At 35.4% G+C, this 17244-nt stretch overlaps 1 protein-coding gene across 1 annotated transcript; it reads left to right on the plus strand.

The window, feature by feature from the left end:
* The first annotated feature begins 7785 nt into the window (after positions 1-7785).
* On the plus strand, positions 7786-14110 carry LOC133331055 (odorant receptor 13a-like). The gene is made up of 6 exons (XM_061539459.1): positions 7786-7841; positions 7904-8383; positions 8448-8547; positions 13561-13668; positions 13726-13986; positions 14048-14110. Exons 1-6 carry the CDS (start codon positions 7786-7788, stop codon positions 14108-14110), a joined length of 1068 nt encoding a protein of 355 aa, XP_061395443.1.
* Positions 14111-17244: the final 3134 nt, after the last annotated feature.

Raw genomic sequence — 17244 nt, forward strand, 5'->3', positions numbered from 1 at the left:
TGGTACCCTTTTTATTAGCGAACGGAAAGAGCTAAAATTCTGAAATTTGGAATGTTGGTCATTGATGGAAAGTTAGAAAGATGTGCAAAAGGGTTTTTGGAAATTCGACATATAAGTGTGCTAAAGGTACTAAACTTTACTGAATTTAGTTCCTATTGTATATATATTGAACATATATAGCTGAAATCTTGACATTTTAAATGCAATACATGTTGGGAAATGGTGTTGATGTACGGAAATGGTTTAAGACATGTGTATGAAAAGTGTAAAATGGTACTAAATTCCGTACTATTTACCTTCAGTTGAGTGTGTAGAGATGGAATCTTGATAATCGGAATTAGCTTTAAAAAATCGTACTTATTTGTATGAAAAGTACTTAATTGGTACTAAATTTGGTGGAAGTTGGATTTAGGTGAACAGATAGAGCTGAAGTCTTCAAATTGGGAATTAAAATGACTGTTGGAGTGTAGGACTGACGTAGATTATGAAATTCGTACTTTTTGGTACGAAAGGTATATATGGTACTAAATTTAGTACAATTTGGATGTTGATTGAAAGGATAGAACTGAAAACCAGAAATTTGGAATTAAGATTTCTGTTGTAGATTGAGCTATAGAGACATCTTTGGAAACTCGTATTTATGTGTACGAAAAGTACTAAACGGCACTAGATGGATTTGGGTGAACGGAGAGAGCTGGAAACCAATAATTTGGACTAATGGTTGATGTTTGAATATAGAATTGAGATATGGAAGCAGGTCACCTACCTACTACTAAATGGTACTATATTTGGTACAACTTGATTACGTGTGAACGGATAGTGCTGGACTCCCGAATTTTTTAATTAAAATTACTGTTGGAGTGTAGGATTGACATAGTTTAGGAAATGTTTAATTATAGAAACAAAAAGTACTAAATGGTACCGAAAAGCTTACAAATGTGTGAACGGATAGGGATGTATTCTGAAATTTTGAATTAATATTACAGTTTGAGTGCAGAATTGAGATATGTCGGTAATTTTTTAAAATTCGTCATTATGTGTACTAAATGGTAAAAAAATTTGGTACAAGTTTGATTCGAGTTAACGGATAGAGATAGTAAACGTAAATTTGGAGTTAAAATTACTAGATTAAGGAAGTATTGGAATTTCGTACTTATGGATACGAGAAGACCTAATTGGTACTAAATATGGTACAATTCTTTTTGTGTGGGCGGGAATCCAAATATTTGGACTTAAAAATAAGGTTGGAGTGTAGGATGAGGTAGTTTTTAACAATACGTAATTATATGTACTAAATGGTGCTAAGTTTAGTACAATTTAGATTTGAGTGAAAGGATAGAGATGGATGGATTTGAAAATAAAATACTCTTATAGCAAAGGATTGAGACAGTGTTGGAAATTCGAACTCATGAGTACGAAAAGTACTAATTATGGTACAATTTGGATCTATGTGAAGAGATAGTGCTGTTATCCTGAAATTAATGAATAAAATTACTGTTTCAGTGGGAAATTGAGGCAGTTTAAGAAACGTATACTTACGTCTACGAAAAATAATAAATGGTACAATTTGGATGTTGGTGAACGAATAGAGATGGAATCTTTAAATGTGGACCTAAGGTTGTTATTGGAGTGCATGACTGAGGTATTTTTGGAAATTTGTACTTTGGGTACGACAACCAAAAAATTTGGTACAATTTGGACTTTGGTGAACGGGTAGAACTCGAATCCTGAATGTTGCAACTTAGGTTACTCTGGGAGTGTAGGAAAAGTACAGAATGGTACCAAATATGGTACTGTTTAGTGAACAGATAGAGCTGAAATTCTTAAATTTGGACTTACGATTGAAAGCAGGTTTGGAATATTGAGATTGGTTTGGTTATGGGTACGAAAAGTGCGGAATGGTTTCACTCAGAGCTGAAATTCTTAAATTTGGACTATCTGAAAGAAGGATTAAGGTACATTTGGACATTTGTACTTATGAGTACGAAAACCACTAAATTTGGAACAATTTGGACTATGGTGGAAGAAAATTCACTAAATTTGGAATAATTTGAATTTGGGTAACGGAGAGAGCTGGAAACCTAAAATTTAGAATGTTGGTCATTGACAGAGAGTTAGAAAGAACGACCAAAGGGTTTTTGGTATTAAATTTAGTGGAGGTGACGGTATAGAGGTAGTCTTGAAAATGTAGAATTATGTGTTCGAAAATTTCTAAATGGAATTACATGTGGAACCTGTACGTTTTTCCTAAAGTGTGGATTTCGGAAATTAGTGCTTATGTGTATGAAGAGTACTTAATGGTAATAAACTTGATATTAAATGTAGGAATAGAGGTGGAATTCAGAACTATAGTACAACTAATTATACGGTATTCACGATTTCCATAAGAAATATTTTTTTATTCCCTTTCCGCATACGAAGTAGCGGGTACTTTGCTAGTGCTAATATATTTTTTAAAACTGTAATTTGTTTACTTCCAGAGATGTCCATCCAGAAATTTATAAACGTGCAGTGCGTCGTACTAAGCCAACATTGTATATATCACTGTTTTTGTGGGTCTGTTTAGTCATCTACCTCTCGTATCCAATAATAATTTACATTACTAAAGATCACAGTGTAGGAACTACAACTAGAAATTTTCCATTTCCCACCGTATTTCCCTATGACGTGGAGGGCTATTGGAATTATATTTTTACGTACGCCTTTCTGAGTTATGTTGGTTACATTGTTGTGTCGCTCTTCTATGCCATCGATGCCTTGTTGGCATATTTTATAAGTTTTGTTGCAGGACAATTTGAGATTTTACACGCTGATATTGCACGTCTCATACCGGAATGTCATGCTGAGTGGTTAAAGCGATATGGTGGTTGCCGTGGTGGTGCTTCCTCTGAGAATTCCATGAAATTGAATTGTCTGCAGGAGATGTATACAAAGCGTTTGCATCGAATAGCAGCACGGCACAAAGAAATAATAAAGTAAGAAAACAAGGGATTTTTTCTTATTGGTGTGGAGTAAGATAGTTGCTATAAAAGGAATTTTTTTTGTTTCAGATTTTGCAAGGAATTGGAAAATTTTCTTTCATTTCCATTATTCGCCAATTACTCCACGTCCACATTTTTAATTTGTTTTGTGGGGTTCCAGTTCATAATTGTAAGTATTTGTGTATTGTGCACCATGTGAAATATTCTTGGTAGGCTAATCCACGATCGCTAACTCTTTTAGAATTTTAAAATATTCCCTAACTTTATACCGATTTTTCATTTCAGGCCGGTCGAAGTTCCTTTGGTGATTTTATGAAATTTCTAATGTTCTTTTTGGCGGTGATTGGGCAATTATTTGTTGTATGTAAATTGGGAAATTTACTAATAACACAGGTATGTGGAACGGTCAATTAGTTTAAGAAAGATTCTTATAACATTTTGTAATGCTTGGTTTTAGTCAACAGATACCGCCTTCTATTTATTTTCCTGCAATTGGGAAGGTGGTTATATATCAAAAAATTCACCACTCTTCTTACATCCCGAAATTTTGGAATTAGAATCATTGAATATGAAACTGCCGTTGTGGAAAGAGTTAAGTTACTATCCAGCTAATCGTAATTTTCGACAAAAATTGATGTTTATGATAATGCGTAGCAATCGGCCGGTTCAATTAAGTGTCATGCAATTTACTGTATTGTCATTGCAAAGTTTTAATAGGGTACGTAAATCATTGGAAATGTCGAAAAAATTATTTAAATCAATTGTTTTTCTGTTTTAGGTAGTATCAAATTCGCTTTCCTATTTTGCACTTTTAAAATCATTTATGGACAAATGAATATTTTACATTTGCCTGCATCACTTTTTCGGAAATTAAATAATAAATTTGAAAACAACAAATATTTTGTATGAGTTTGGATTAAAATTATGTTTTGAATACAAACCCATGTAAGTCCTAAAAGTCCCAAATTTTGCATATATTAATGTTCATTTTTTCCGAATATATTTTTGTTGACACGTGTAAAAATGTCGTCGAGTTCTACCAGCCTGCACTTTTCTTTGGCGAATATATTTACCCTTGAAGGGTATAGCCCCCAAAAGTTGACAGTATATATACTAAAGTATATATTATATACTAAAGGAGTGGTTGGCCTTTAATTAATAAAAATTATATTATTGTATGTACCTGGATGTAGGAGTTATACGTAAATACTTCCAGAGGTCTACCTATACCATTACCACACTAGAGGGTAATATGTTTCGCACTGATCGATTTGAAATTTTACAAGAATTTTCGGTTGTGGTCAAGGATGACACCTATAATTTTTGGAGATGATCAATATTTAGGGGTTGAAATATATAAAAAGTTAATTTTTGTGTTTTTTTAAGTCGCTCTATAGACCACAATAAAAAGCCGAACATTATAACACATCACATGGGTAAGAGAATTTGACCAACTAATTGGAATGACCGTTGTGATCGGTCAATATTCAGCGAAATATTGCCCAGGTCGTTTCAATGATAAAGGTGTCATGTTTACATTTAAAATCAGTAAGGAAAGTAGTAAAGACGGATTGGACTATATGATACCCTTCACCACTATGAGTATATTCTACATATGTATCCTAACAGACGAAGTCTTTTTGAAGGAACATTGACATGAAGTTGAACGAAATTAAATATGTGATATTTATCTATAAGTGAACCGACTAACATCAATCCATACACTTGCCATTCTGCCACCTATGCTAAATTTCGTTACAATCGGGTAGATTTAGTGTCGTTTGCGTACAATGGGAGAAATTTATGTAAATCGATTTAAAGCAAACTTGACACACGCTATTCGGAATGCTGAACTCTTCAAAATTTAATCTCAATCAGACACCCGTTGATTATTTTGGTCCTATGGGAGCTATATCTAAATCTGAGCCTATTTGCACGAAACACGAAACTAGACTCATGTCAGTGTTCTATGCCAAATTTCGTGAAAATCGAACCCACCATTATGCGACGCGTTTCGCCGTTGGTTAAGCGGCTCATCAGGCATATTGGTCTATGTGGCTTTACAAAGGTCGTACGTTGATAACTTGTATTTATTCCGCCCTGATGCGAAACGTACATACGCGAATGAAATTCAAATTTGTCAAAGTTCGACATTTGTCTTCATTCTAGGGAACAGTCCTTTTCAAAGCAGATTTTTGTTGTAGCGATGGATAATTCATCCACACACCTACAATTTCTTCCATGGTATACATCTGTTTTTTTTCGCAACCGTTTTTGGAAGTGTGTTGATGGCTCAGAAAGTTAAGTGGTCTGGCAACATTTATGTTGCTCCGAGGACCTAGGTTCGAGCCCTAGCCGTGCTCAGCTGAAATTAATTTTTGTTATTTGAATTTTGCCTTGTGATCATTCCAAAGTAATTTTAAGTGATTATTTATACTCCTTCGAGTCGAGCTTGATGATCTAAGTTTTGCAATGAAAAGGAAAGCCAGGACCCCTTTGGTCGGACGTACCGGAGTTGGGGGCAGACGGGTCCCACCTTTGGACTTGATCTAGGCTTGGTAAAGGTAATAGATTGTGCAAAATTTGGGTCAAATCGGACATTCCATTCGCCTGATTTTCGATTTATAAATATTGAACATTTTCACTCTTTGTGGGGGAGGTACCAGTGTACCAATGGCTCCTATCTTCAAACTTGATCAAGGCTTTATAGATATACTAGGTAGGTGAATAATGAGTGAAGCTTACGGTATTATCTTTAGATGATATCCCTTTACTCAGTGGATCGATAAGCTCCATCTTCAGTCCATATAAAATTAGAGAGATTTGTATACCCTTCACCACACTGTGGTACAGGGTATTATGTCTTTGTGCATATGTTTGTAACAGGCAAAAGGAATCAATATAGACCCATGGTTCCTTTTGAGAAAATGCATAAAATCACATTATGAGTCGATTTACGCATGTCAGTCTGTCCATCCGTCCATTTAATTTTGTGAACAAAATACAGGTCGCATTTATGATCCAATTTGGATGAAATTTGGCACAGTTCAGTTATTTGGCCCAAGGACGAACCCTATTTAAATCGGTTCAGATTTTGATATAGCTCATATATAGTTTCGTCCGATGTTTTATAAATGATGCACCAAACTCCCAATATTTGTCCGATTGGGACAAAATTTTTCAGAATAATGTCTGCGAAGTTTTGTTAAAATCGGTTCAAATTCCGATATAGCTCCCATATATAGTTTCGTCTGCTTTTTTGTGAATGATACACCAAACTCCCAATATTTGTCCGATTGTGACAAAATTTTGCACAGAGTACTGCATTAGGTCTAGACTGATGTCTGCGAATTTTTGTTACAATCGTTTCAGATTTAGATATAGCCCCCATATATAGTGTAGTCCGATTTTTTTGAATGATACACCAAACTCTCAATATGTGTCGGATTTGGACAAAATGTTGCATAGCGAATGTAATTGAGGAAAAAATTATGTGTATTATTAAGGTAAGATTTGTTGAAATCGGTTAAGATTTTAATATAGGTTGTTTGATTTATACGAAATTTGGCACAGGGTATTAAACTGAATATATATTGATAAAAAAGTAAATGGTGTATGTAACAGTTGCTCATTTAGGTCCATGTGTTGATATATAGCTCCCATACATAATTTTACTCGATTTTATACAAATGGTACACTAAAGAATCCAAGTGTGCCCGTTTGACATGCAATTTTTCATTGATTTCTGAATGGTATGGGTATGGGTTTTTTCAATTGATTCAAATATCTATCTACATAGCTCATTTAAGTTAGCCCGATTGCATCTCAATGGTCCTCCAAAGACCTCACATAATAATACACATGTTTTATTTACAGGATATTGTAGATATTAACATTTAATGTATGTACCCAAAGTCGTGAAGGGTATCATATAGTGGGCCTTGTCCGACTTTAGAAATTTCCTTACTGGTTCCAGCTAGAGATGTTATTTGTAATTCTAAAATTGTCAGCTACAGAATCACATCTTGTTAAAAAAAACTCCAATATTTTTCTTGGACTTGAAAATTATAATCATATTATGGAGGAGATCCAGATGCGGTAGCCCGATGTTGTTCATTTTCCAAAAGTAGCTGGAAATATTCCCACAAGGAATTTGTCCTGTATTTTTGTCGTTTCAAAATGTTACTAAAACAGTCATTCGTTCAATATGATATTCCTTTTATACATTACATTTATTTGTTTTGTATATTGTCTGGTAAATAGCCTAAGTTCGTAAATTATAAATGAAATATAATAAAGTTTTGGCGGGTATTAGAAATTGTCTAGATTAAATATAAAACTTTAAATATTTAACCAAATGTTGTGCTGTTGTCTAGACGAAACACAATCACAAAAAGCAGGCAACTTATTTGAGAAATTAAAACAAATCAACAACTCGCAATCAGTGTGAAATGTTGCGGAGCCATCATTCTGTTAGTTAAATAAAATGGGTTTGTTGTACAGGCCTCGCTGTGTGCATGATGCAAATTTTGTGCTACCTCTTAAAGTTCGCACCTTCTTAATGATAAACGGTTGTTGGCCATTGGAAGAGGGCAACACCTTGAATGACTTTGGCAATAAAGTTTTAAAAAGATTTTATGAAGTTTGGTTCATCTTCGGTGCCGTGTGTTTATTTTTCATCGTTTCTGCCGGTTGGGTGTATATAATTAACAATTTTTCAGATGTCACAAAAGTTGTTGAAGCCATTAGCACATCTACAATTGGTATAACCGTGTTCATTCGCATGATCTACATCCGCTACAATATGGCGAAATTTAAAGGTGTCGTGCAGATGTTTGTTGAGAAAATTTGGATAAATAAGTAAGGTTTTTAAATAAGATGGAAATTCTGACTAACTGAAATTGGTGATTGTGTTCTTACAGAGAAATACATCCGAAAATATTTGAGCGCTGCATTAGGCGAACGGTGCCAACATTTTATCTTTCAATTGCTTTGTGGGCCGTATTGGTAATCTATTGTGCCCTGCCTATTGTAATGCTCATAACCAACGGACAGACGCTAAATTCCCGCGATAAAACATTACCATATCCCATGATGTTTCCCTATGATCCTCAAAAACCTTTAAATTATATCCTAACCTATATAGCTTCGTTTTACACTGGAGCAATTACCGTTACCCTGTTTTATGCCACCGATGCCATCTTAGCCATATTTATAAGTTTCCTTTGTGGCCAATTTGAAATTTTACACGGCAATATTGTACGTTTAATACCCGATTGCCATGCAGAATGCTTGAATATAAATGGATCTTCGTCATCGATTGGAAATAATTTGGATTTTTTGCATTCTTTATATGTCAAAAGGTTGCATGAATTATCCAATACCCATGCTAAACTTATAAGGTTCGTTGAATTGTAAATATTTGGGGTAGTGTTAAAAATACTTTATTTATTTTTTACATTCTAGGTTTTGTATGGAACTGGAAAATATGTTTTCATTTCAATTAATGGTAAACATTATGACATCGACATTTCAAATATGTTCTAATATGTTTCAGTTTGTGGTGGTGAGTATTAAGATATATATGATACTCCGACGAAAGTGTTGTCTTCTCCTAATGGGCAGTACTTTTTAAAGCCTACACTACAAATGGAGAAATGAAAGTAAAAAAGTCGGGCGGAACCAACTATAGGATATCCTTCTACATACAAGAGCTAATCATTTGAATCGTTTATTTTGTCTAAGTCTATTTTAGGTTGCGATGCAGAACTTGGTTTTCTAGAAAAGTTTACACAACATAATACGTTACATGTTTTATGATGTTTTAAGGGTACAAAACCGCAAACATAATTTATACCACGTAAAGTGTTTTCAAACCCAAACCTTTAAATATCTCAATATAAGAAAAAATTGACTTAAACTCTTTCAAAATAAGCGACTGATATACATAATAACTTGTCGATAGAACAAATATAACTTCCTTAAATGAACATTGACATGGAATCGGACCTAAATACACGATTTGTATATGTGGCGTTAATTTCCGCCGAGACGAACTTTGGATACCCTCCAGCATAGGTACACTGACAGTTACTAGATATGAAAGTTGCATCCCCACGTGGTTTAGAACTCCGATGAAATGAAAAATGAATGAGATTTTTATATAGGGTACATTAAACATAAATGAACCTATGCGAACAATGTTTTCCAGTGATATCACAGAGTACTTTTAGTCTCCGGTACCAAAAATACAAAATCGAATCAATTTTTTATGGCAAATTTCCCTAAAGTCTGCATCATATATGTGCAATGTTTCCATGTATTTTTGTAAACAAAGTACCGGTCGCATTTACGATCCGATTTGGATGAAATTTGGCACATGCCACTTATTTTGCCCAAGGACGAACCCTATTGAAATTGGAGAAAATCGGTTCAGATTTAGATATAGCTCCCATATATAGTTTCGTTCGATTTAATGTAAATGGTCCCTATATATCTTTCGATTTGCACGACATTTGGTATAGCGTACTGAATTAGGTCTAAAATGATGTGTGCCAAGTTTCGTGAAAATCGGTTCATATTTAGATCTATCTCCCATATATAGTTTCGCCCGATTTTAGGTAAATGTTCTACCAAAGTCCGTATATATCTTTCGATTTGAAAGAAATTTGGTACAGCCTATTGAATTAGGTCTAGAATGATGTGTGCAAAGTTTCGTGAAAATCGATTCTGATTTAGATACAGCTCCCATATATAGTTTCGCCCGATTTTAGGTAAATAGTAAACTAAAATCCCTGGAAATCTTTTGATTTGCATGAATTTTGGCATAGCGTACTGAATTAAGTCTACAATCATGTGTGCAAAGTTTCGTGAAAATCGGTTCAGATTTAGATATAGCTCCCATATATATCTTCGTCAGATTTTAGGTAAATGGTGCACCAAAGTCCCTGAAAATCATTGGATTTGCACGAATTTTGGCATAGCGTACTGAATTAAGTCTACAATGATGTGTGCAAAGTTTCGTGAAAATCGGTTCAGATTTAGATATAGCTCCCATATATATCTTCGTCCGATTTTAGGTAAATGGTGCACCAAAGTCCCTGAAAATCATTTGATTTCCACGAATTTTGGCATAGCGTACTGAATTAAGTCTACAATGATGTGTGCAAAGTTTCGTGAAAATCGATTCAGATTTAGATATAGCTCCCATATACATCTTCGCCATATACAGTTTCGTCTGTTTTTCCGCAAAAACAAAACATCAATGGTAACGGTACATAGGATAACCTAAAAATCGCAAAGAAAGATTGAATTTTTAAATGTCGAATATATTCGACAAAAACACTGAAAGGATTAATGACTTTGACATTGAATTGCTTCAGATACCTATCGCCTGATAGCAAATGATTATCACTGATTCACACATCGGGATCAGCTCGATCAGTGATTGTCACTCGTAGTTCTCCGAGAGCTCCGGATTGAGCAGCAGCAGAAACCCTTTATTCGAAATTGCAGCAGATTGCTGCTCATTCATCACAGTCACTGGGTGTGTTCGAGGTGTGGTTCCCTGAGTTTCAACTTCCGCATACCTTCTTTCGCAATGGTAGATGGTGGTCTCTCTCTGCACCCAGGCTACTCGCAGTTTCTACTCCGTTGAAGGGCTAACTGGATCCACATTCAGACCAAAGGTGCCTCTCAATGTCATTAGAATAGTGCTGTGAGAACTTTCAAATACATTTGACGTTGTCCCTTTAAAAATGAAGGAATTCTTTGTCGGAAGCATCAACACTAGCATTGCTTTAAACTGCTATGTGACTCGGAAGTCTCGAATTGCGACTTCCCATCGCCTTTGACATTAGTCGGTAATAAAGTCACCTTTCCTGTTCGATGAACAGGTTTCAAAAGTTAACCGCTCTCTGGTAGGCATGTTTGCCGGTGGTTCATAGATCTGTTTGCATTGGTGGTTGCATCTATTGCTTCAATAGGAAGTTCCTCTACACTAGCATCGCCTCGGAAGTCTCGAATTGCCACTGCCCGCCATGGAACTGAGACTTCCACCCTCACAGAGAACCATATCCTCTCCCTTCACATTTGACACTCACCTTGATTTAGAGGAGCTAATTTAATTAACGTTGTGTTGATCACAGTTGTAGCCATTGCGTCTTCCTCGTTCGTCAAGTGTGAGTCATCCAAGAAATGGGTTGGGATATTTTCCCAACAGAGACGGAAGGAATTAGATCGTCCGTATGGCTCTTCAGAATTGCGTTAATGTTATCGAGCATAGTAGGGTTGGGAGAGATAAGAGAAAAGTCCAGTGGTACATTTGCAGTGGTCGAGGTCATTGGGGAGGTTACAATTTGTTAAATCTTAGGAAATTAAAAAAAAGAAATAATAATAATGCCACATTCATTATAATTAAATTTAGAATTTAATTTCCTCTGAGACTCTCCCCCAAAATCCGCTGCTTGTTCGACAGTGCTTCTGTGCTTCACAGCTACCCAACGAATGCTATTGAACTTTCGACCTGTAAGGGGAGAAATACTATTTCAGATCCTTGACAAAAAATATGTAATAATCTTTGGTTCTAAATCAAACAAATAAAATAGTCCTTAAATAGATGATTGCAAACCATTTAGCTGGCTTTGATTAATACCTCTCGTGCGTATAACTAATGTCAATTCAGCGTACGGAATATTGCTTATTACGTATACGAACCATTGTACTCTTTGGAATAAAATAAGTATACCCTTCATCACACTGTGGCTATGGCTATTATGTATTTGTGTATATGCTTGTAACATGCATAAAGAAACGATATAGACACATGTTTCCTTTTGAGAATATTCATCGCTTTCTGAGTCGATGTATGTATGTTCTTTCATCTATCTAAACCAATTACAGGTCAAATTTATTATCAGAATGAGATGAAATTTGGCACAGTTAACATATTTGCCCCAAGGGCGAACCCGATTGAAATTTGAGAAAATCGGTTCAGATTTATATATGACTCCCATGTATAGTTTCGTCTGATTTTAGGTAAATGGTGCATCAATGAGCCCAGATTGATTTATACGAAAGTTTGCATAGCGAATGCAATTGAATCATGAATGATGTTTGTTAAGGTTGTTTTTTTTTAATCTGTTCAGATTAAGATATAGCTTCCATAATATGTTTGTCCGATTTTATGTAAATGATGCACCAAAGAACCTAAGATTGTCCGATTGACATGTATTCTTTAATAGATTCCAGATTGGTATGTGTATAAGTTGTTTTAAGTTAGTTCTAATATCTATGTAGTTCACATATTTATACCCTTCACCACACTGTGGTAAAGGGTATTATGTCTTTGTGCATATGTTTCTAACAGGCAAAAATAATCGAGATAGACCCATGGTTCCTTTTGAGGATATGCATAGAATCACTTTTTAAGTAGATTTATGCCTGTCCGTCCGTCTGTCCGTCTGTCCATGTTAAATTGTAAACAAAGTACAGGTCGCATTTATGATCCGAATTGGATGAAATTTGGCACAGCTCACTTGTTCGGCCCAAGGACGAACCCTATTGAAATTGGGTAAAATCGGTCCAGATTTAGATATAGCTCCCATATATATTTTCGTCCGATTTAAGCTAAATGGGGTACCAAAGTCCCTAAATATCTTTCGATTTGCACGAAATTTGGTATAGCTTAATGAATTAGGTCTAGAATGATGTGTGTAAAATTTCTTGAAATTCGGTTCAGATTTACATATAGCTCCCATATATAGTTTCGCCCGAGTTTAGGTAAATGGTGCACCAAAGTTCCTGAAAATCATTTGATTTACACGAATTTTGGCATAGCGTATTGAATTAAGTCTAGAATAACGTGTGCTAAGTTTCGTGAAAATCGGTTCAGATTTAGATATAGCTCCCATATATAGTTTCGCTCGATTTTAGGTAAATAGTGTACCAAAGTCCCTATATATCCATCGATTTGCGCGAAATTTGGCATAGCCTACTGAATTAGGTCGGTTCAGATTTAGATATAGCTCCTATATAGTTTCGCCCGATTTTAGATAAATGGTGCACCAAAGTCCCTATATATCTTTCGATTTGCACGAAAGTTGGTATAGCCTACTGAATTAGGTCTAGAATGATGTGTCCTAAGTTTCGTGGAAATCGGTTCAGATTTAGATATAGCTCCCATATAGTTTCGCCCGATTTTAGATAAATGGTGCACCAAAGTCCCTGAAAATCATTTGATTTGCACGAATTTTGGTATAGCATATTGAATTAGGTTTAGAATGACGTGTGAATAGTTTTGTGAAAATCGGTCTAGATTTACAAATATATATATATAGTTTCGCACGATTTTAGGTAAATGGTGTACCAAAGTACCTATATATCTTTCGATTTGCACGAAATTTAGTATAACGTACGGAATTGAGCCCGGAATTATGTCTGCGAAGTTTTGAGAAAATCGGGCCGTCCGACTTTACTCCTTTCCTTACTGGTTTAATTTCTTATTTCATGAAATATAAATGAACAATTATAAATTTTTCTTCTTTCTCTCATTTTAATATATGCATGCAACTTTATAAAGGCTGGTCGTAATTCGCTGAGTGACTTTTTGCGTTTCTCTCTGTTCTTCTTTTCGATGACCGGACAATTGTATGTTATGTGCCAACTTGGTACGATACTTATAACAAGGGTAATATTCTTCATATAAAAACGTATAATTATTAATTTATAACAAACACCCTTCCAGTCCTTAGATACAGTAAATTATTTATACACCTGCAACTGGGAAGGTGGAAAAATATCTCAACACTCAGCGTTGCTACAAAATGAGGACTACATCGAGTTGGATACACTAAATTCAAAGATGCCATCATGGAAGCACATAGAATATTATCCAGCTAATCGCGAATTTCAACGAAAATTACAATTTATGATTATGCGTAGTCAACGTCCTCTACAATTGACTGCAATGAAATTTACCGTGTCGTCATTGGGTACTTTTACAACGGTAAGGAGATTTTGAAAACAATTTAATTATTTTATATTATTTCAAGTTGTTTGCCTTGCAGATTCTCTCCACAGCAATGTCCTATTTTGCTCTACTGAATTCACTTTTGGATAAACAAAAATAAAAAATAATTTTATGCTTATTATTTCAAAATCTGAAATAAATATCACAGCCTTAAACTGAGGTTTGTCTGTTCGTTTTCGTAAGTGCGTGTGTGGTGTGTATACTTTTCGGAACATGTAATAGATTACATTTCTTAGTAAAGTGTCAATAGCATTTAATTAAATTTCCCTGCGAGAAATCGTATAACTTGATAAGAAACTTGTCGGCATTTCTAGAGATGGTATTTACCGGGTAAATACCCAAGGGGTGGGTAAATACCGGGTAAATACCCATTTGCGGGTATTTATTTGGGTATTTACTATATTGACTCGGTAATACAACATCTTGCACCCTATTTCCGGGTTTCTGTTATCAAATCGATTTAGAATGGATAGTTTTACGATACTTTAAAGACGTGGGTAAATACTTGGGTAAATACCCGAGTTTTTACCCAAAAATTGGGTATAAACTCATTAACTGCCGAACCACTTGACGTAGGCGGCCAAAATTTTGCACACATGTTTCTAATTACAAAGCAAATATAGAAATCCAACATGGGGTCCCTGGGTCCAAGTTTTGATATAGCCCCCATATAACCATATCTCCCGATTTAAGGTATTTTTTGTTTATTAAACACATTTTACAACCAAATTGGCTGTAATTTGGCACAGAGTGCTCTTTTTGGGTACCAAATGTCCATGCAAAATTTTATGTATGTAGGTCCACGTTTACTGGTAGCCCCCATACAAAGGTACCCCTATTTTGAGTATTTACCCAAAAATTGGGTATAAACTCATTAACTGCCGAACCACTTGACATAGGCGGCCAAAATTTTGCACACATGTTTCTAATGACAAAACAAATATAGAAATCCAACATGGGGACTCTGGGCCCAAGTTTTGATATAGCCCCCATATAACCGTATCTCCCGATTTAAGGTATTTTTTGCCTATTAGACACATTTTACAACCAAATTGGCTGTAATTTAGCACAGAGTTCTCTTTTTGGGTACAAAATGTCCATGCAAAATTTTATGTATGTAGGTCCACGTTTTCTGGTAGCCCCCATACAAAGGTACCCCTATTTTGAGTATTTACCCAAAAATTGGGTATAAACTCATTAACTGCCGAACCACTTGACATAGGCGGCCAAAATTTGGCTCAGATGGTTTTTATATCAATACAAATATTGAAATCCAAAATGGGGCCCCTGGGTCCAAGTTTTGATATAGCCCCCATATAACCGTACCTACCGATTTAAGGTACTTTTACGATCAAATTGGTTGTAATTTGGCATAGTGAGATTTTTTTTGCACAAAATATTCATGCAAAATGTGGTTTTTGACACACATGGTTTAAAATCAATATTATTTCCTGTATGGGAAAAGGGGTCTTCAAAACACACGTCAAATAGTTCGGCTGTAAAAGAGTTTATAAATATATATAAATACCCAAAATCAGGACCGCTATATAGGACAGAAAAAGTTGACCAGAGCAAACAATTGGTACTCATAGAGAACTCTCTAAGCCAAATTCCAGCTAATCAAATTGGCTAATAGATAAAAATGTCCTTAAATCGGGAGATACGGTTATATGGGGGCTATATCAAAACTTGGACCCAGGGTCCCCATGTTGGATTTCTATATTTGCTTTGACATTAGAAACATGTGTGGAAAGTTTTGGCCGCCTATGTCAAGTGGTTCGGCAGTTAATGAGTTTATACCCAATTTTTGGGTAAATACTCAAAATAGGGGTACCTTTGTATGGGGGCTACCAGTAAACGTGGACCTACATACATAAAATGTTGCATGGACATTTGGTACCCAAAAAGAACACTCTGTGCCAAATTACAGCCAATTTGTCCTTAAAATGTGTCTAATAGGCAAAAAATACCTTAAATCGGGAGATACGGTTATATGGGGGCTATATCAAAACTTGGACCCAGGGACCCCATGTTGGATTTCTATATTTGTTTTGTCATTAGAAACATGTGTGCAAAAGTGGTTCGGCAGTTAATGAGTTTATACCCAATTTTTGGGTAAATACTCAAAATAGGGGTACCTTTGTATGGGGGCTACCAGTAAACGTGGACCTACATACATAAAATTTTGCATGGACATTTTGTACCCAAAAAGAGCACTCTGTGCCAAATTACAGCCAATTTGGTTGTAAAATGTGTTTAATAAACAAAAAATACCTTAAATCGGGAGATATGGTTATATGGGGGCTATATCAAAACTTGGACCCAGGGACCCCATGTTGGATTTCTATATTTGTTTTGTCATTAGAAACATGTGTGCAAAATTTTGGCCGCCTACGTCAAGTGGTTCGGCAGTTAATGAGTTTATACCCAATTTTTGCGTAAATACTCAAAATAGGGGTACCTTTGGATGGGGGCTACCAGTAAACGTGGACCTACATACATAAAATTTTGCATGGACATTTTGTACCCAAAAAGAGCACTCTGTGCCAAATTACAGCCAATTTGGTTGTAAAATGTGTCTAATAAACAAAAAATACCTTAAATCGGGAGATACGGTTATATGGGGGCTATATCAAAACTTGGACCCAGGGACCCCATGTTGGATTTCTATATTTGCTTTGTCATTAGAAACATGTGTGCAAAATTTTGGCCGCCTACGTCAAGTGGTTCGGCAGTTAATGAGTTTATACCCAATTTTTGGGTAAATACTCAAAATAGGGGTACCTTTGTATGGGGGCTACCAGTAAACGTGGACCTACATACATAAAATTTTGCATGGACATTTTGTACCCAAAAAGAGCACTCTGTGCCAAATTACAGCCAATTTGGTTGTAAAATGTGTCTAATAAACAAAAAATACCTTAAATCGGGAGATATGGTTATATGGGGGCTATATCAAAACTTGGACCCAGGGACCCCATGTTGGATTTCTATATTTGCTTTGTAATTAGAAACATGTGTGCAAAATTTTGGCCGCCTACGTCAAGTGGTTCGGCAGTTAATGAGTTTATACCCAATTTTTGGGTAAAAACTCGGGTATTTACCCAAGTATTTACCCACGTCTTTAAAGTATCGTAAAACTATCCATTCTAAATCGATTTGATAACAGAAACCCGGAAATAGGGTGCAAGATGTTGTATTACCGATTCAATATAGTAAATACCCAAATAAATA

The sequence above is a fragment of the Musca vetustissima genome, unplaced genomic scaffold (genome assembly GCF_032173495.1).
Source record: "Musca vetustissima isolate MV318-11 ecotype Yass unplaced genomic scaffold, APGP_CSIRO_Mvet_v1 utg43533, whole genome shotgun sequence".
Taxonomy (NCBI): Eukaryota; Metazoa; Arthropoda; class Insecta; order Diptera; family Muscidae; genus Musca; species Musca vetustissima.